The 20,570-nt window shown below is 36.1% G+C and overlaps 2 protein-coding genes across 5 annotated transcripts in view; one reads left to right on the top strand and one right to left on the bottom strand.

Annotated features, from left to right (window-relative positions):
* Nucleotides 1-7,420, bottom strand: part of matn4 (matrilin 4) — a 24,579-nt gene extending 17,159 nt beyond the window's left edge. Inside the window, exons 1-3 of one of the 4 annotated variants that reach the window (XM_084426414.1) lie at nucleotides 7,090-7,420; nucleotides 2,197-2,313; nucleotides 747-1,310 (exon numbers count right to left, since the gene is read on the bottom strand). In XM_084426414.1, the coding sequence (XP_084282540.1) occupies nucleotides 747-1,310; nucleotides 2,197-2,269 (637 nt within the window). In that variant the 5' untranslated portion in view covers nucleotides 2,270-2,313; nucleotides 7,090-7,420. The remainder of the gene's footprint in view (nucleotides 1-746; nucleotides 1,311-2,196; nucleotides 2,314-7,089) is intronic. The other 3 variants (XM_084426413.1, XM_084426415.1, XM_084426416.1) reach the window with 3 other exon arrangements.
* rbpjl (recombination signal binding protein for immunoglobulin kappa J region-like) lies at nucleotides 4,802-20,570 on the top strand. Its single transcript, XM_084426417.1, has 12 exons — nucleotides 4,802-4,885; nucleotides 7,025-7,094; nucleotides 8,896-9,030; nucleotides 9,786-9,856; nucleotides 9,931-10,046; nucleotides 10,985-11,159; nucleotides 11,896-12,033; nucleotides 14,094-14,206; nucleotides 16,525-16,665; nucleotides 16,757-16,912; nucleotides 17,243-17,346; nucleotides 20,047-20,570. The coding sequence occupies exons 1-12, from the start codon at nucleotides 4,852-4,854 to the stop codon at nucleotides 20,318-20,320; spliced, it is 1,527 nt and encodes a 508-aa protein (XP_084282543.1). The 5' UTR covers nucleotides 4,802-4,851; the 3' UTR covers nucleotides 20,321-20,570.

The following is a 20,570-nucleotide window of genomic DNA, read 5'->3' as shown; positions in this document are numbered from 1 at the left end:
AAAAGAATTTTAAGAACTAATTTATTTTAATATTTAAATATATATTATTTCACGAATGTATACAGCACAATTTAAAAGTTTGGGGTCAGTAATACTTTTTAAAAATAAATGTATACTTTTATTCAACATGGATGGATGCATCATATCAAAGGTGACAGTAAAATCATTTATAATGAAAAAGATGGTCACACTTTAGATTAGGGTTCAATTCTCACTATTAACTAACTATTAATTACGACTTTTGCCTTAATAAACTCCTAACTACTGTTTATTAATAGTTAGTAAGGTAGTTATTAAATTTAAGTATTGGGTATAGTATAGGATTGAGGGATGTAGAATAAAGTCATGCAAAATAAGGCATTAATATGTGCTTTATGAGTACTAATAAACAACCAATATCCTATTATGAGCAACTAATTATTTGTGAGAATTGGACACTAAACTAAATTGTTAAGATTTTCAAATAAGTCACGTAAATAAACAAAATTTGGTAAAAATACTGCATTTTTGATCAAATGCAGCCTCAGTGAGCATAAGAACCTTCTTTCAAGAGCTTAAAAAAAAATGTACCAACCCGAAACTTTCAAACAGTATTGTATATCTTTTTGTTATTGCTAAGGAAAACTTGCAACTTTGAGCTGAGGTTTGAGGTAGAAAAGAATCGGAAAAGTTGAAAAGTTCAACACAAATGTCTAGATTCATTCACTGGGATTCTTGAGCATATATCACACGGATAAACACTTTACCACAAAGCTTGTCTTGGAACTGAAGCCCAAACTGGTGAATAAGGTCGAAGCTCTCCACGAGGAACACGTGATCCTCAAACGGTGGTGATGCCATTGCTCGCAGTGATGTCATATCGGCCCTGGCGACACCAATGGCGTAGATCTCAATCCCAGACTCTCTCGCAGCAGCTGCCACTTCAGCCACGCGGTCCTGAGGGCGGCCGTCCGTCACGATAACAGCTACGTGGGGAACGTTGGGACGGGCGCCTTCCTCGGCAGAGAAGGCTACATTCATGGAGTAACGGATGGCCAGGCCGGTCATTGTGCCCTGTGCCAATGGAATGATCTCGTTGATAGCTTTGACCATCTGCGCTGGCTTGCTGAAGGCTTTGAGGGAGAAGACGTTCTGGACCTGGCTGGAGTATTGGACCACACCAACTCTTGTAGCTTCCAGGCCAATGTCCATCTCATGGATGATGTCAATCATGAACTTGCGCATAGTCTCAAACTCATGGGGGCGAACACTGCGGGAGCCGTCGATGATGAACACAAGGTCAACCGGACCAGATTTGCACTTTGGTTCAGCTGTAAAATGTGGGAAAATAGAATTAAAAACCACATAATGACAATATTGACAGTTTAAAGTGAGTACAAGGTTCTTTATTGGCATCGATGGTTCCATGAAGAACCTTTAACCTCCACAGAACCTTCCCAGTGTGCAAAAGGTTCTTTATAGTGGAAAAAGATTCTAGATTACTAAAATATTCTTGACACTTAGGAAAAAAATGGTTCTTATAAGAACTGATCACTGAAAGACTATTTAGGGAACCCCAAAATGGTTTTAATAACTTTTGTAATCATTTTTAAGAGGGAGTAGAAAACACTATTATCTTCTGTTGCTGACATTAAATGTTGTCTAATCAAACTCTTTTCAGGTCCAACTTAATCTGTCATTTAGTAGTCAAATTAGGAAGATGGCTGACCTGCTCCTTGGTAACCATGAACAAAATGATCAGAAATAAAAGATCTAGTATAAATTAAATAAAGGTTCACCATCAAAGCAAGGATAAACATGCTTTGTGTGGTGAATTAATGGCATGAAACCATCGAAATTTAAGAGGCATTTAGAAACCAAACACTCAAATTATAAAGACAATATTATGCAGTCCATTTGACTTTTCAGCCTAACCTCATGTGAATAGTTTTGCATATTGAGCCGATGCAGTTCATGTAAATATAATACATGTTGGTTTATCTTTGCATGTAAAATCTGGATCCTGAATCATTTGAGAACCACAGATCTAGCTGATAAAAAAACAAAACATGCTCTACAATGGCCATCTGATTTGCCAACACCAACACAATTGTGCCACCACTAAATGCTTAGTGTAATAAACAGACTCTGAGGTAGTGTCTACCGCTGTTACTGTCAAGATTGAATTATTAGTGTTATAACGGCGGTTTAACCAACCTGATTTAGGTCTTGCTTCTGTTGCAGCCATTATGGCTATTAGCACACCGACATACACCAACACATGTGTCATGTTTCGTCGACAAAGGCCCGATCTCGCCGTAAAAATCCCACTGGCTGTAGGTGGAGAAGAGAAGGAAACAGAAAAATGGCAGGTCAAGGGAAATCTGTGCTTTAAAGGCAGCCATACATTCCAGTCTGAGCTTGCAATAAAACGGCGACACCAAACAGATGGTCCACAGCAGCACTTCTAAACAGACCGTTAACATGGAAGAGTTAATAGACTTTTGGGCCAATCACATCACCACAGGCTCCGAGTTCAAACGCTGTGTGAAGTAATTGCTGGAAAATAACTGCGTCTGGGACACTGGCGCTGTAAACAGAGTGCTGTCAGTCACTTAGAAAAGGGATCTACCTCTCCAAGGGCCTGATAAGGGTTATCACTATCAGTGGTCATGGTATCACTAGAGTGTGTCATGATTTGGCATTCATTTTACTGTCTCTGAACTCAGCAGATAAAACAGCCAGACAGATTACTGCTGTGCTGCATTCCTATCTATTCAATCAAAAACAGGATTTGAACAGCAGAGTTGAAGGTGATATGCTTACAGAAAGATTTAATACAAAATGTACAATTCTGTCATCATTTACCTACCCTCGTGCCATTCCACTCCACAAAAGTACCATAAAAGTTGTCCATATGATGTGCACTATATTGCAAATATGAAAGCTTTATGCGAAGAACAGACAGAAGGCCATACACAACTGTTCAAAAGTTTGGGGTAAGTAAGCTTTTTTTGGTTACACTTTATTTTACAGTATGTGTACTTACAGTGTAGTTACCGTACTGGTAATATAAGGTAACTACATGGGTTAAGGTTAGGTTTAGGGATTGGTTCAGGTTTAGTACCTAGTTATTACCCAGTTATTGTAATTACTATAAGTACATAGTATGTACATGCGGTAAAAAGTGACAGTAAAAACATTTATATTGTAACAAAAGAAAGATGTTCTATTCATTAAAGAATCCTGTAAAATCGATCACATATCAAATATTAAGAGGCACAACTGATTTCAACATTAAAAAAGATAAAAAAAAAAAAAATTAGCATATTAGAACTATTTCTGAAGGCTCATGTGACTGAAGACTGGAGTAATGATGCTGAAAATGCAGTTTTGCCATCACAGGAATAAATTACATTGTAAAATATATTCAAATAGAAAACACATATTTAAGTTTATAATAACATTTCACAATATTACCCTTATTGCTGTATTTTGGTGAGGATAAGAGACTTCTTTCAAAAACCTTCTAAAATTACCGACATCAAACATTTGAACAGTAGTGTCCGTCCCGCTTCCGATGTGAACGCTCTCATTTGTTAACATTGGTGCTAGAAAAATATACACTGTTTCTACAGATTACATATTCAAACGTGCCTCGTTGACATCAAACATGTCATGTCATTTTTGGTCAGTCTGGATTTCATACGGTTTTGAAATAACATGTGTGCGAGTAAATAATGACAGAATTTTCCTTTTAGGGTGAATTTACCCCTTTCAAAAAGACAAAGACGGGAAAATATATTGCACATGCATCTCTATATACTACTCTCAGCATGAAATAGAGTGACCTCTATGACCAGTGCTGGTCTGTGGTTTCTCCAAGCCTTGATTAAGATTCTGCACATAACTGTCGGTTTCGGTGGCATCCAGGTAAACGGCAGACTTCAGTCCCCTGTGTGCAAATACAATGAAGCCTTCTGTGCTATATGTGTACATTAGGCTTTAAGTGTGTGCGTATGAGCTGCGGAGACCCTTAACTCAGCTTTGATTATTTCAGCACTGTAGGTCACACACATCATGCTGGCAGAGAGCCAATAAATTCAGAAGATTAAAGTGGTTATTTAATGTTTACAGAGAATATAGCACCATGGCTGGCTTTTGGATGGCAGCCCATGTCATCTTTAACTACACTACATTAAGCACAACATAGCAGACATATAAAGAGGTGCTGTTATTCCAGTCCATTTGTATGTACTGATCTAAAATTTTGACTTTGAAATTGTTTCCATTAAACTGGCTTTGAAGAACATGCAGGATCTTGTAAAAGGGGTTTGCTGGTTTAATGAACACATACCCCCCATATTTAAAAATGTTAGGCCCTGCATCTGCAAATTCCATATGACTACCAAGTTGTGTAAAATCACTTATCCTTTTCAGTATGATTCCTGTTTGCTTGTTGGTAGTAACTGAAAAGCCAGATGGTTTGGTGTCCATGCTTTCACTCCACAACATAATCAGCAATAAATGTCACCCACATTTATTTCTATTTGGACTTTACGGCTCATTCCATGTTCACTTGTATCAGTAACTGCTTGCCACGTGGAGGGAGGCGTGAGAATTCAGCACCTGAGTACAGGTGACTATCTCTCAAAACAAACATGTATATAGATTTACAAATACCCTTGATAACAGTTATTGGAATTGGAGATGGAGAAGTCTTCTTACAACAGAGCTATGACAGTTACACTGTCGTCACATTGCGAAAGGAGAGAATAAAGTAAAACCAGGTAGCATGAACAACAGTGGAGTGCCTGGCACAGCAGAGGACTTTATGAAGATTTCAAAACGGCTGTTGTACACCTGAGCGTCATGCAGGACCAAAGGAAAGGAGACAGAGAAACAGGTCAGTGTGGGAAATATGCTAACAATGGTGGACATTATTTTAAGCAAAAGAAATAAAAATTAAAAAAAATTTATTTATATTATATTATATAATATTTATTATGTCATATTTTTATTTATTGATTAAAAATGGATTAAAACATGCTTGTTAACAATGGTGGGCATTCATTTAAGAAAAATAAATTGCATTTTATTCATAATCATATTTCTATTTATATTATATAATATTTATTATTATAACAAATAATTAAAAATAATTTAAAAAAAATCTAAAATTACTGTTGAGCATTAAAATAAATAAATACTAATTCTCAGCATAAATCATATATCAGTATAAATTAAAGGCAGTACAAAACTGCATGGTGGGGGAAATGCTCTTAATTGTTAAAAATGGCCTTAAGCAAGTTTTGACTCTGGTGTGAAATATGACCCTATCACCATAGGTTTCCGTTTCAGCAATCTCTGAGCATTAAAATTTAGGAGAGAAAAAAAAAAGTCTTGAGAGATTGATAGTGCCTCCCAACATAGTAACGTAGAGGAGTGAGAAAAGGTGACAGGCAGTAAAAAAAGAAGAGTGACAGCACATTTCTTTCAGAGTGCTGAATATATCTTTGGAAGACTGTTCAAGCTTCCCAGATCCCAGCTCTAGCCCAAAGGGATCTCCATGGGTTAAAGCCTCACAGTGTAAACATTTCTCTCAGACAGACCAAAGAAAAACCCAGTGTGAGGCAGTGAGAGAGAAGACAGGAGCATTAGAGGAAGAGGGCAAATGGAGGAAAATGACAAGCGTGGTTTCTTTGGCAGTAGATTGACTGACAGCTTCACAGTTAGATTAACTAACATCAGCTTCTAGTTAAAGCAAGATTGAAAGCAGATGTGACGCTTTGCTACTATAGTATAATAGCGGTTTCGCCTCCAGCCAACCACTGCGCACCTAAAGCATGTACTGGTGTCCCAAAACCAAGGGAGCTGCCTTTCTAGACAGCACTGTGGAAATTCTCTTTAGGTTGGCGGCACACTAGGTTTTGAGACACGGCCAGTCTGTTACACGCTGATCTATATTTAGATTCGTTCAGCTCTTGGCTGTGTTCAGAATGGAGTACTTACTGCACAGTATAGGCTACTGTTTACGGTCACAGTTGCTTTAATATTATGTTAAACAGAATAAAATATGCAAGAAATAAAAGTTTCAAACATTAGTAAACTGCATTCTTGTCATGTAACCTCATGATGTTGCATGTTTAATTCAACGATTCAGGTCATCAATCAATCGATCATTAAATAAATGTTGCAATTTATATTCAACTTTGTCTAGATTACAAATAATGGGTTGAAAATTACAGTTAACATAGCTTTGACAGAAATAACTCCCATTACTCTCCTGCAGAGACCTATTCTTGGAAATCGTAGGCCAATTTGAGACCATTGCATTGTGGGAGACAGTATTCCACAGTGCGCTTAGTTTTATATTGCAAACTATAATGGATACATTACAGAACAATTACATAGGCTGCTGTGCGTGCTACTGCTTGGCCTACATACTGCAGAAATAGTATGAATAGTATGTTAATATGCTATTTTAAACTGTTAGGCCTACATACTGCAGAAATAGTATGAATAGTATGTTAATATGCTATTTTAAACAAATACACTTTTCGCAGGTAGGAGCACGACATGGGTCACATACTGTAACATGTAAGAATGCACATAGATTGTATATATTCAACAAATCAAGTGTATTTTTTTTTATTAAATATCGCGCCAATTTTTTATTTAGTATTTCCCAAGTAATCATTCTCAAAACTTCTCAAAAAAATAAAAAAATAAACGTTTTTTTTATTATTATTTAGCCTAATTAAAAAAATATTTTTCCTCAGGGAAAATTGCAGAAGACGTTTAGCCTGAAAGCACTGTTTTAAAAAAATAGCACGAAAATATTGCTCACCTAAGCACATTTACCATGTTGCACACATTAAATAATTTAACCATTTCACAACTGCTAATAAGTAATACATATTTTTTTTTAGAAGGCCAGTCTTCATGTCATTAAACAAACAGTTTCAGTAGTTTTGCTTAATTTACAACTCAATAAAACTTGTAAAACACAAGAAACAAAGATAGTTTCCTCTTAATTCTCCAGGGTTGGCCATCGTGGACTCTGCTGAAGCCTCTCACCTGTACACATCAGACGCGTGCTTCACTCACCTCAGGTAATGACACAGGTACAAACTCTCCTGTACAAGTGTGCAACGGTATCCAAAAAAAACGACAAAAACGACGCTGAAGTGGTTCAGGAAGCCTATTAAAAGTGTCAAGCCGTTCCTTAAGGTGAGTAGTAACCTCTCCAGGCGATTATTCTGGGATAGAGTGAACAGTCAGGACATTGGCCAGGTATTAAATCTGCAGAGCACGTTTGAAATGTAGATCCCACCCCCGTCCGAAATGGGAAGAGCAGGCAGGATTTCTTTGGGGGGTTGCTTGCAGCAGGAGAGAGAACATTAGCTTTCTTTTAGTGAGCCTTCAGAAATTCCTTGCGGTTCTGCTTTAGTCCACGATTGATGCACGAGCTCTTGAAGTGCCACTTTTGAACACAGAGCTGACTTTATCATTTTGAATTTCGTTTAAAGTGATGCTATTTTCTTTATAGGCTTTCTATGAAATATTAATTACGTTTAAGAGACAAATAACGTTTAAGAGTGCAGTTTAAATGAAAGGAAAGTGTGTTTTAGATAGGCCTACTGTAACTGGTCGTTTAAAGGGATAGTTCACCCAAAAATGAAGATTCTGTCATTATTTACTCACCCTCAAGTTGTTTCAAGCCTGTATTAATTCCTTTTTGTGCTGAACACAAAAGAAGATCTTTGGAAGAATGTTGGTAACCAAACAGTTTCTGGTCCCCATTGACTTTCGTAGTTTTTTCCCCCCTCTTTTCTATGGAAATCAGTGGTTATCAACATTCTTCAAAATATCAGCCAAACACTGGGATCCAATTTGATCTCCATCCTAATGCGCACAAAGTAGTAAGTAACATTACTGCCTTTGACCCCAAATCCTCTTGGGAATGCCTCAAATAAAAACCCAGGCAGACAGACTGAAACATTCTAAGCCTTGGGAATTATGTGAGTTTTCAATTAAAGCATTTTACTCTTTTGGGAAATACCACATTTATATCATTGGGCTCCTAATCAAAGAAATTAAGACTCCCAGAAAATGATGCACTGTTAAAAATACTGAACAAAATTGGGGCAGGAGATTACCATAATATTAATTAAATCAACCATTTCAGATTGAGTAATAATAAAACAAGATATTGAAAAGTGAAACGAATAACTGCAAATAGATCATATGAAACAATTAATTAAAGTCAAATAAATTCATCGTTTTTCATGTTTCAAATGTACATGGAGAGCAAAGTGCTTAATAGTCCATCCGAAAAATGAAAAACATCATGAGTCATTTACTCATCCTCTTGTAATTCCAATCCCATGATACTTTCATTCCTCTGTGGAACATAAAAGATGCTTTCTTAACGTTTTAATAAAACAAGCATTATAAGATTATTCTTCTGTGCCTAAAATTATTTAAAAGGGAAACTGTGATAAAAGGATTTATTTGTATAAATATTTCCCCAAAATCTGTATATCAAATCTTCTAGCTCTATTAAACAATGTTTTCAAAAATGATGGGAAAGTGTCATGTTCTGTCCTCTAATTGTCTGCATCACTGTCTACACATCCAGCCCACTATTTGCTTCAGTATATCTATCATTATAACTCTATAATATCTATCACTGAATCATACAGGCTGCTTGGCATTTGTGGTTAGTTCTGCTGAGCTTTCTGACATTAACCACAGCAACAAGGGCAGCCAAAAATGCTGTTAATGCCCCAATTTGAATGGTGTCCCAATATAAAGAACTATTCCATGATAGGATCTTTGAGAAAAGCACAGATAGTTTACTTTGGATGGAGAGGATTCCAGTTTAAAATAAATATTTTTGTGCATCACTAGGGAGGAACAAAATTTCTCCTTGTTGCAAAAAGTAACCAGAGATTCAGTGAGGCAATACCTTCAATTCAGACCTGACCAATCAGTGATCATCCTGCATGCCAAAGTTGCTCAGAAGTCTTATGGGAATGAGAAAAGGTAAAAATGATTTACATCTGTGCATTTACATGTTCAAAAAGTGAACCACACATGCATTCACATACACACACTTTCCATAGACATAACGATTTTTATACTGTAAAAACTGTATGTTCTCTCCCCTTACACTAAACCTACCCATCACATAAAACTTTCTGCATTTTTACATTTTCAAAAAGCATCACTTAGTATGTTTTATAAGCTGTTTTCCTCATAGGGACTGAAAATGACCCCACAAAGAAAAGGATTTCAGATATTGCCATCTTTGTGGGGACATTTTGTCCACATTATGTAAGGTTTACACACGTACAGTACACACACACACACACACACACACACACACACACACACACACACACACACACACACACACACACACACACACACACACACACACACACACACTATGTACTGAAAATCAGCTGGTTTAGCTTTTGGGAAAATGTCTAAACCAAATCTTTGCTGGAAAAATCATACCAGCTTAAACTTTTTTTTTTTTGGAACATGGAAGCTGGTTTGTTCCTGGTTCAAGATGGTCTACCAGTCCTGTCTAGTTTGATAAAGATTGACTAACCAGCTTGGACCAGATTATGCCTAGCTAGAAACCATCTTCCTTGTTCCAAATGGTTGTTTTAGCCATATTTCCACCAGGTTCTTTTATCACTCACAGGAACATCATTTACAGAAAGTAAGACTATTGCACATCTCTTTCTTCATGTCTCATTCCAAAAATTATGGTGTGTGTGTTTCCACAGGTTTTTCTGTCCCCCTCCTTGTGTGTACCTCACTGGACACGGATGGAAACTCAGACAGGAGCAGCTTAAAGGTCAGTGGCTTGTGAGAGTATCTTCACTATCTATCTTGTAATTCACTCTAATTTTTCCATTTATATTCACTCAGCATCAGGTCTAGGTGAGTCCAGTTGTCAGCTTTTCGGGTACATGGGTCTGGACAGCTCCACTGATCCACGGACAGACAGTTTCAAGCTGAGCTTTGAGGAGCAGACAGACAAGAGGGTGAGACATTGCCAAAACACAGCGATCAAAGAGGAGAGTCTCTGTCAGGCTTATGAGAGAACACGACTCCTGTGTGTACAGAGAGATTTGGAGCTGGGATCATATGTTTATTCTACCTGGATTACAACTAGGTTTATGTAAGGAGGGCAGTTGGATGAACAAAGAATATGAGCTTGATCTTGTAGTTGCTTTATTCCTGCCCACAGGATATAACAATCATAAACAAGATCTCTTTAATATCTCTCCAAAAACAGCAATGAGATTAAATGGTTTTTTGAGTTCTCAGATTTGTATTCTGTGGAAAAACCCAACATGCCTCCTCTTAAGAAGAGATCTGAAAAATGTCTCAAACTATGTTCAGATTTGCCAAGAAATCAAAGTCTGTTACCAAAAGTCAAAGATCTAAATATTAACTGACATTTTACAGTATTTCTTCTAAGACTGTACAGTATATACATCTGACAGTTACACTACTGTTCAAAAGTTTGGGGTCAGTAAGAAATGAATACTTATATTCAGCATGGATGCATTCATTTGATCAGTAAAGACATAAAGATGTATAATGTTACAAAAGATTTCTGTTTATAATAAATGCTGTTTTCTTGATTTTTATATTCAGCAAAGAATTCTGGGGTGAAATGAATGACATTTTCCACAAAAATGTTAAGCAGTTTCGGCATAGATAAGAAGAAGAAATGTTTCTTGAGCGACAAATTTGCATATTAGAATGATTTCTGAAAAATCATGTGACACTGAAGACTGGAATAATGATGCTAAAAATTCAGCTTTGCATTACAGGAATAAATTACATTTAAAAAAATTAATAAATGCAGCCTTGATGAGCATAAGAGACTTCTTTTACTTTCGAGCCCAAGCTTTTGAACTTTTGTAAACGTTAACAACTGACTCATTTGTGTCTATTTCATTCTTTCCTTCAGATGTTTGCCTGCGCTAAAACCTTGTATATCTCAGATACTGACAAACGAAAGCACTTTCGCCTGCTTCTACACCTGTTTCACAGCGGAGGGCAAGAAATCGGCACGTTTAACAGCAGGCTCATTAAAGTCATCTCCAAACCATCACAGAAGAGACAGTCCATGAAGAATGCTGACCGTGAGTCTGTGCGTGTGTGTATTTGTGTGCAGTTCTGAAAGTCTATATTTAATTTGATGCAAGCGATAGACATTCAGTCCACTGAAATTCAGTTTTACAGTTTTAAGGTTATAGGTCATGAGGTCATGTTTTTTTCCCCCAAATTATTATTATTATTATTATTTTAGTTTTGTTAACCTATTTAATGGACTGTTGATCTATCCCTCATTTGGATCAAATCAAATATGACGTCTACCCTGACTAAGGGCTGTTATATAAAAGGGTCATCTAGAGCAGAAACCGAACCCTTGTAAGTTTGTGTTGCCGTGTCTTCATGTATGAGAAGTGAGGTCAAGCCGCTAAATAGAGTCACCCAGCAGCCATTGCCACAGAAGTCAGACATTTGACCTCTAACCTTTTGATCCTAAAGCACACACTAAGAGGGCAACTGCTGTTGACATTGACTATTGGATCCACAGAGAGGTTTTACGGGGAAGAAAGAGGCGCTTGACATCTGAGCATCAGTCAAGTGACGTTGAATTCCTCACCGTCTTGTGGGAGAGACAGACAATGAGACAAAGTTCTAGAAAAAGAACAGACTGGCATTAGTCAAAGTATATCAGTCATTTGTGTTTGCTTTCTTCTTGTCAGTCTGAATGTGTATGCATATATGTCAGTGAGTGTTTAAATATTATGGTGTTTCTTTTGTTTGCCCATAGTTTTAGTTTTTTGTAAAAATGTGTGTTTGTTTTTGCAGTGTGTATTTCCTCAGGCTCAAAGGTGTCGTTGTTTAACCGCTTGCGGTCACAGACGGTCAGTACACGTTACCTGGCGGTGGAAGACGGGGCTTTTGTTGCAAGCGCGAGACAGTGGACGGCATTCACTGTCACTTTAGGTTTGAGATGCAATGCTTTTTCTCTTTTATTCTACTTTTAATCCTTTATCTCAGTCCTTCATACATATACAACAACAACAACATTTATTTATAAAGCACATTTAAACACAATATAGATTGATCCAAAGTGCTGTACATATAGTACAAAGCAGGTCTACACTATCAAAAAGCAAAAAAAAAAAAAAAACACACAACAACAACAACAACAACAATTACAGGTTTCCAAAAGCTAAAGAATAAAAATTAGTTTAAAGAGTAGATTTAAAAATGGCCAATGAAGGAACAGCCCTCACATGATAAGGGAGACCATTCCAAAATGTTGGAATATAACTGAATAAAACCATGTTTAATGACCAAACCTATAAATTATGAGCTTTTCACACATGAAATTACTAACACAGGGTTCATATTTCACACTGGTTAGTAATGAATCATGTCAAGATTTCACACTACATGTTTGTGAACCCTAGGTTAATGGTCTTTTGTATCCTCCTGAGAGTCAGCAATGGAGTTTTTTCCTCTGTAGAGGACATTATATTTGAGCAAATTTCTTTGAGACCATATGAGCCACAGTTTTAAGTCTGGATGTCTTGTAAAGAGCTCATTCAGGTCTTTTCAGAGATATGATTGACATTGACTGAATGACTAAATTCAGCACTCTTATTGGAATATGATGATATTTGTAATTATAATCATGTAATTATCTGAATAATTTTCATATTGTTTGTCGTAAATTAACATCTCAAGACAACTTTAGTAGGGTTTGCAATCAGAATATGACTTTCTGTTATTAGACATGCATCAGTTTCATACATGTCCACTGTAAACGACACCAGGACTCACAGCATGCGTATCAGGCATTTTAGGGTGACATAATAAGTGAATAGGGAAGAGATTTTTAATTTCAACATTTGTTTGAAATATGAGATATTATCAAGTTATTACTCTCATTTTTATAGCTACTTCTTTTTTTCTTTACATGTTGCCCAAAGAAGACCATTGTATATAATGGGAAAACCAATTTTTCCCCATGTTTACACACATATTGTGTAAAGTAAAAATTGAAAAAATTGAAAAAAATCTAATCATTCTCTAATATCTTTCATACCATAGTTGAGAATCTTTGTAAAAGTCTTTGTGCATAGTTTGGATGCATACAAAATTATTTTCTCATATCTGTTTTCCAGAGGACAAGTTATAGAAAAAAATAGTCTGGAAACTAAAAATGGACTGGTATACTGAATATAAAAATGTTAAAATACATATATATATATATATATATATATATATATATATATATATATATATATATTGTTTTGGTTATAGACTCTTATTTTCTGATGTCCTCTTCATAGGACATATCATACTTTTTTTTTTTTTTTTTACCATTTGTTTCTTAAACTCCAAACAATGTAATAATGTAAAAAAAAATTATATGGGTCTATAACAGTCATATGTTTTACAAGGTTAATAACATTTGGACTCATTTAGTAATTATTGCATGCAAATGATGCAGAGACTTCTAAAAAAATTGGCGCATATACTACACACCTAACAGTATTATTATAACAACATATTCTGCACCTTCTAATGACATTTGAAACCCCTTTTGCGGAAGTATTTCCTTTAGCCCGGGTTCACCCATGCGTATACACAGACCCCACTGTATGTTGTTAGGACTAATTCACCGTTCACCACAGTAGCTAAATAAACACAAGAAACCCAAACAAGTCTAGAAACAACTGGCCAAAACTCCATGCTGGACGTCCAGCGTGAAGAAGTAAATCAACTCTCACAAACGCTAATAGTGCCTCGCCGCATTTGAGAGTAAAATCAGTTTTCCAAAATACGACACTTCACTCAAAGAAAAGACATTCTAAAAGCTTCAATTGTAAATGTCAGCAACATGTGTTCAGCAGCTGGTATAAATGTAGCATAAATGGGTTTAACCCCTGTACAGCGCCCAAGGCCAAATCCTGGTCTGAGTAAGGTCTAATTTTCTCTCTCGCCCCCTACAGTGCTGTACACTAATACTCACTCTGTTTCAACTCTGTTCGTAGTGGAGGAGATGCAAGCGCTTCATAGTGAATACACCATGTGTGACAGCTACATCTGTTACGGCTGTGTGGTTCAGCTGGTATGCACTGACTCAGGAGTGGCGCTGCCACCAATGGTATGCAAGTATAAAACGTTTTTCTTTCCATTACATGTCAAGTCACCTTTATATATGTAGCACTTTATAAAAAAAGCAGTGATAAACAACAAATATAATGATCAATAATGCAAACAAAGTTCAATTCTGTTGTAAAGCAGCTCTAAAAAAGACAATAGTATCATTATTCAGCTCAAGTCAGTTCAGCATTGATTCAGGTCAGTTCAATAACTGTTAAAGTCACCAATAATGAAATAAGTTCTATTCAGCTATAAGCAGCTCTACAGAAGGCAATAGTGTTGTTATTCACTTCTGAGTCCCTTCAGTGTTGATTCAGTATAGTTCAATGACAGTTGATTCAGCTCTAAAGCACCTCTGCAGAAAACACTGGTGTCCTCATCTAGCTCAATTCAGTTCAAGTTTTGTTCTAATCCAATTGTGTCATTTCAGTCGGATCAATAATATTACTGAATATTAAGTGTAAAAGCCTTGCTGCCACTTAGAACACCCTTGCAACCTCATCGCAACACCCTAGCATTATGACTACAAGTGTTGTACAGGTCAGAAAATATAAAAATCTAGTTTATTTTGCAATTCTGTTTGGTGCTACAGAAATTGCACACCTTAAACTGCAAAATGTGCACTTGCAGAATTTTTTTTTTTTTTTTTTTGGGGTTAAGTTTCTCTGGTGTTTAGTTATTTTTAATGTGTTCACCAAATCTTACTGGAATGTACTTGGTCCTCTACTGCATGCTAACAAAGTGTAAATAAAACCATGTTTTTTTGTGTTTTTTTAACCTTGTTGAGTTGAATCTGCATGTTCTGTGTATTTTTTATCTATGTTTTTTTCACCCATGCCTCTGAAGTCTGTTCTGTACAAATTTCCATCCCTGTGGTGTTTTTTGGAAGCTGGTCTGCTACCAACCTGCGCCACAATTTGCTGATAAAGCACTTGATCAAAATGCCAAGGACAACGTTTAAATACCACATTTAGCAGACTAGCAAACAGAATAGACCTTCACAATGTTGTTTTAGTTGTTTGAAATCGCTGACTGGTTTGTTTTGGTTTGCAAGGGTGTATTTGAAGCCCTCATGCAGCAGGATTTTTGATCCCCGAGCTGCAGTTTGGAGGAGTGTGAACAGTCAGGCATATTGTGCAGCACACAGATGTTGCGGGGGCCAGTCGAATGAGACCAGGTGCATGGTGCATGATAGAAGGCCGATGAATCTTTTTTTTTTTTTTTTTTGCTCATATCAGATTTCTGAGAACGAACAATGAAGAGGACTTTATACTCTTAAAAATAAAGGTTCCAATCACAGTGGTGGAGAACCATTTTCAGTTCCCCAAAGAACCTTTCAGTGAACAGTTTTTAAAATAATGTGAAGAACATTTTTAATAATCTAAAGAACCTTTTTCCACTATAAAGAACCTTTTGTGGAATGGAAATAAAGAACCTTTATTTAATGTTTTTTTTAAATAAGCCAAAAGGCAGTTATTTAAAATAACTGTTTTCTGTTTTAATATAATGAAATTGTTTATTTATTCTCATGATGCAAAGCTGAATTTTCAGCATCATTACTCCAGTCTTCTGTGTCACATGATCTTTCAGAAATCATTCTAATATGCTGATTTAATGTTTAAGAAATATTTCTCATTATCAGTGTTGAAAACAGTTTTTCAAAAAAAAAATGTGTTGATGTTGTTGTTGTGGAAATCATGATAAATATCATCATTCAAAGTTGTAATATATATATACTACTGTTAAAAAAATTATTATTATTTAACAAGGACACATTAAATTAATAAAAAGTGACAGTAAATTAAGACATTTATATATATATATATATATATATATATATATATATATATATATATAAATAAGAACCATTATTTATAATTTAGCACCGATAATAATTGATAATTGAGCAGCAAATCAGCATATTAGAATGATTTCTGAAGGATCATGTGACACTGAAGACTGGAGTCATGATGCTGAAAATTCAGATTTGAATCACAGAAATAAATATTTCACAATATTACTGTTTTTGGGGAGCAGAATATACAGTATATATATATATTTTTTTTTTTTACATAAAAAATCTCATTAAAAATGGAAGTAAAATATCATTCTTTTTCTTTACAGAATAATTCCCTTTTAACAAAACCATATAAACGCACTACCATGATTAAATGCTTCTGTAGAAGCCATTAGATTTCAATTTCTTTTTAAACTGAATTAAAAAACAAAAATCTAAAACTTTCAGAAGCAAGAATGAGAAAAGGTGGAAAAAAGGTCAGCTGTGTGAATGCTACCCGATGCGCTTTTCTGTCTTTGCAGGTAATACGTAAGGTGAACAAGCAGCATGTATGTCTAGACGTGGATGAGCCCGTGTCTCAGCTTCATAAATGTGCTTTCCAGTTCAGAGACAGCAACCACATGTACCTCTGCCTGTCCAATGAGAAAATCATACAGTTCCAGGTGAACACAGGCAATGACATTTAATTAAAAGAATAGTTCACCCCACCATGAAAATGCATTTACTTACCCTCATGTGATCCCAAACTTGTAGGCCTCTCCGTGTCCTAAGGAAAGTAATAAGGTGTTATTGAATGATGGATCCTGTTGGACCATCATTGGAACAGAGGTGGTTGAATACACCTTCAGTGAGAGTCTAGCCTGTCACCCGACCACCATCAGCCCTGTGCCTGTGATCAATGGACTAGAGGTCAGAAATCAAGCACTCAATGATTCTCACCTCTTCAAATTTAATTTTAAAGATGAATTCAAGAGAAATCGAATGCTACACTCTTCAGTGTTCACTGGGGTTCTATATAGAACTCTAGGGTTGTTGAACTATTAATGCCAAACAGGTTCTATAGCAGGAGAAATGTCTTAAATGATTTCATAATACTTTTATTTCTAGTGATCAAATGTTTACAAGTTCTTTCTAAGAGTGTAATTTAATGTAAAACTGTAAATATGAGCTGTACATTCAAGAAAATATGGTTACTTACCTAAACAACACTAACAAGTGTTCATGGTTTTTGTGATTTAGCTAAATGGAGGGGGACATGTGGCCATGTTGGAGCTTCACGGAGAAAACTTCAGTCCACACTTAAAGGTCTGGTTTGGTGACATGGAGGCAGAGACCATGTTCAGGTTAGAATTTATCATAAATAGCGGGATTAAAGGTAGGGTAGGTGATAGGTAGGTGTTAGCTGGTAAGATTGCTGCTACTTTTATTTGCTATATACTATAATTCTATTATACTATAAGAACTATAATTCCGCTAACACTTTACAATAAGGTTTCATTTGTTAACTAACATGAACTAACCATGAGTTTGTTAATCTTTGTTAATGTTAGTAAATAAAAAATACAGTTGTGTATGTCACTTCACAGTGCATTAACTAATGTTATTACACAGCTCTGTGGAATACTTGATTCTGATTGGTCAATCGCGCCATCTGTATGTTATTCCCCAATCACAACCGCTGAAAACAGAGAAGCTCTGCGGAAGCTTTGCGTTTAAAGAGCTAATAAAATACTTCGACTCAGATCATTATTTTGAGTCAAATTATTTACTTATGTGGCAAGTAGCCGTGTAATAAGCGGGATAATGTACATCCAGCTGGTTGTTATCTCAGAATAAACCCCTTCAGGCTCATGCAAGACCCCTCCGCTGATCGACCTGTCAAGGTTTATTCTGAGATAACAACCGGCTGGATGTACACTATCCCTTACTGAAAAAAATACAACTTTTAATTTTAATAATGTATTAGTAAATGTTGAAATTAACAATAACAAAGATTAGTAAATGCTCTAGAAGTGCAGTTCATTATTAGTTTATGTTAACTAATGTAGTTAACTAATGAAACCTTACCATTACTCCTCAAAACTGTAGATACAAACAGGAAAACTTATTTAGGCTATTTGAGTCAGAATACGACATGTTTTGTGAATGTGCTACTCTTTTCAGTTTATGACTTCCTGTTCTTGTAAACCACAGAAGGTCCTGTGTAACACAAGATTAGGGTCTGAAGTGTTCCTCTACAAAGTACAGATCTCATCATTTATCATAAAGCCCAAATGTCACAAGGAAGGACTGGAAGGAAGTTATACACACTGAAACAACAGGATGTTACAGAATGTGGTTGATGTTTCTTATATTGTGCTAATTGGAGGCTAGTTACTGTACCAAAACAGTATAAACCACTTGAGGTCATAATTACAGTGAGTTTATCACAATAAATGGGGTTCTAAGTGCTTAAAACATGGTATACAGTTTAAACCCCTGCCCATAGTGGCTTATTGCTGTATAAATCAATGCAACAGCAACGTGATAAAGACAACAGTTTTCAATAAACAATTTATAGTAATTATCTCAGTATTCACTAAATATTGCAGGTCATTGGCTGAAACCTTCAATGTAAGGCACCACATTTGAACAAGATAATTGATTTGCATTGCAAGTTTTCTTAAAAGTTATGTTTAAATATGTAAATGAGGCATTGTCTAATTAAATCTGCATGCATTTCCAGAGCAGAAATCTGAACATTGGATGAAGCTATATTCAAAATTATTGTTTCTTTTTGTTGACATAGAGTTAAATGTTTTTATTATCAAAAAGTAATAGTGTTATTTAGTACTGTTAAAGATGTTATATGCACAAACCCCTCAGAATATAGACCTGCAAAGTGTGGCGTATGTAAGTGCAATTGAAGTGGAGATTTCTGACTCAGTGCATTATGAACCAATGGTTTTGCACTCCATGTCTTTTAAAAAAAACATGCCACATTAGTACTGAAATAAACTGATGTGCAGATACAGGCATGCAGATATTTTTAAGTGGCTTTGAACATGGCTCATCCAATCATTAACTATTTTGGAATCATTATCTATTTTATAAATTGAAATAAGTCACTATGTAGTAAATAATACAGCACAGGTGCATGCAAGTTCATAGCAAGACAAAAAACTAACTTCCTTCTCATACTAAACTTTTCCCTGTGCAATAATTTTGAGCCCCTTTCACACAGCGCGTTGATCCCGGGAATTGCCGTAAAATTGCTAGAGTGCCTTCTGTGTGAACGCAAACACGTCCCGGGATTGATGCCGGGATGGGGACCTAGTAACATTGCCGGGATCAGACAGGAGTTATCACATCCTGACGTCACCTGTCTTTACGGGATCTTTACGGGATGTGTGTGAGATTCCGGAAAATCACTGACTGTGTGAATGAACCAAAATCAAACGATCCCGGGACAAATCTCGGGACACTATATTTTCCAGAATCTTTGTGTGAAAGGGGCTTTAGTTTGTTGTGTCCACCTTGCCAAGGCTCCAGGGATGCCGTGGTGTGACATTCCTGTCTCAGCAGGCTGGAGGGGAATGATGGTCTCTCTCAGGTCCTTGTAGGGAGGTTCTCAGAGCTGTATAGTCAAGTGTCAGGAAGGTCAGTGGGTGATCTGCAACTGAAATGACTGCAAATCAGTGAGGTGTAACTTCCTTCATCTTAAGTTACAGGAGGAAAACATTAAATACTTCAAAGTTTGACAGTGATTACATGCAATATATATAGTTATTATTGTTAACTAAAACTACTAAAAACATTTTAATTGAAATAAAGCTTAAATAAAATAAAATATTAATATTATAAAAAATTAGAAATTGCCTTGGCAATAAACTGAAATAAGTTGAAGTTGAAGAACTGAAGAACTAAAATTATTAACTTGAAATAAATAAATACAAACTAAAACTAAAATAAATATATATGTTTTTTTTTTACAAAATGGACAATGGAAGATAAGTGTATTTAATCAAAGTAAACATGTAAATATGACACTTTGTCCATCTCAGGTCCTCTAGGTCTTTGCTGAGTGTCGTTCCTGATGTGTCTATATTGAGTGGCGAGTGGAGATGGATGAGACAACCAATCACAGTGCCCTTATCTCTGATCCGATTTGACGGGCTGATCTACAGGAGTTCATACTCGTTTACTTACACACCAGAACACAGCGCCCCCTCTCAAGCAAACGCTACAGCGGAGAGAACCGCAGACTCGGACTCGCTCATAGACACCATACACCAGGAGTTCACTCGGATGAACTTTCACCTATTTATGCAGAGCTGAGAACACACACACACACACCTTGAACCAAGGATTAATCCAGGCGAATATTTATGTCAGATTATGTCCAGCCCTGGTTCAGACTCTACTCTCTTGTTAACACTTACGCTAACGAGAAAAACTCTCCCAGCATGGAATCACATGAGCTTACACACTAGAGACAGCTCTGATGGAGCGTTTGACAATTGTGAATGCACAAGATCCATGTATTGAGGCTGTGGAGAGAGCCGAGTCAGTCTGAAATAAAGTTGGA

This window comes from Rutilus rutilus (assembly GCF_951802725.1).
Source record: "Rutilus rutilus genome assembly, chromosome: 12".
NCBI classification, from domain to species: Eukaryota; Metazoa; Chordata; class Actinopteri; order Cypriniformes; family Leuciscidae; genus Rutilus; species Rutilus rutilus.
This window is presented reverse-complemented; position numbering and strand designations above follow the sequence as displayed.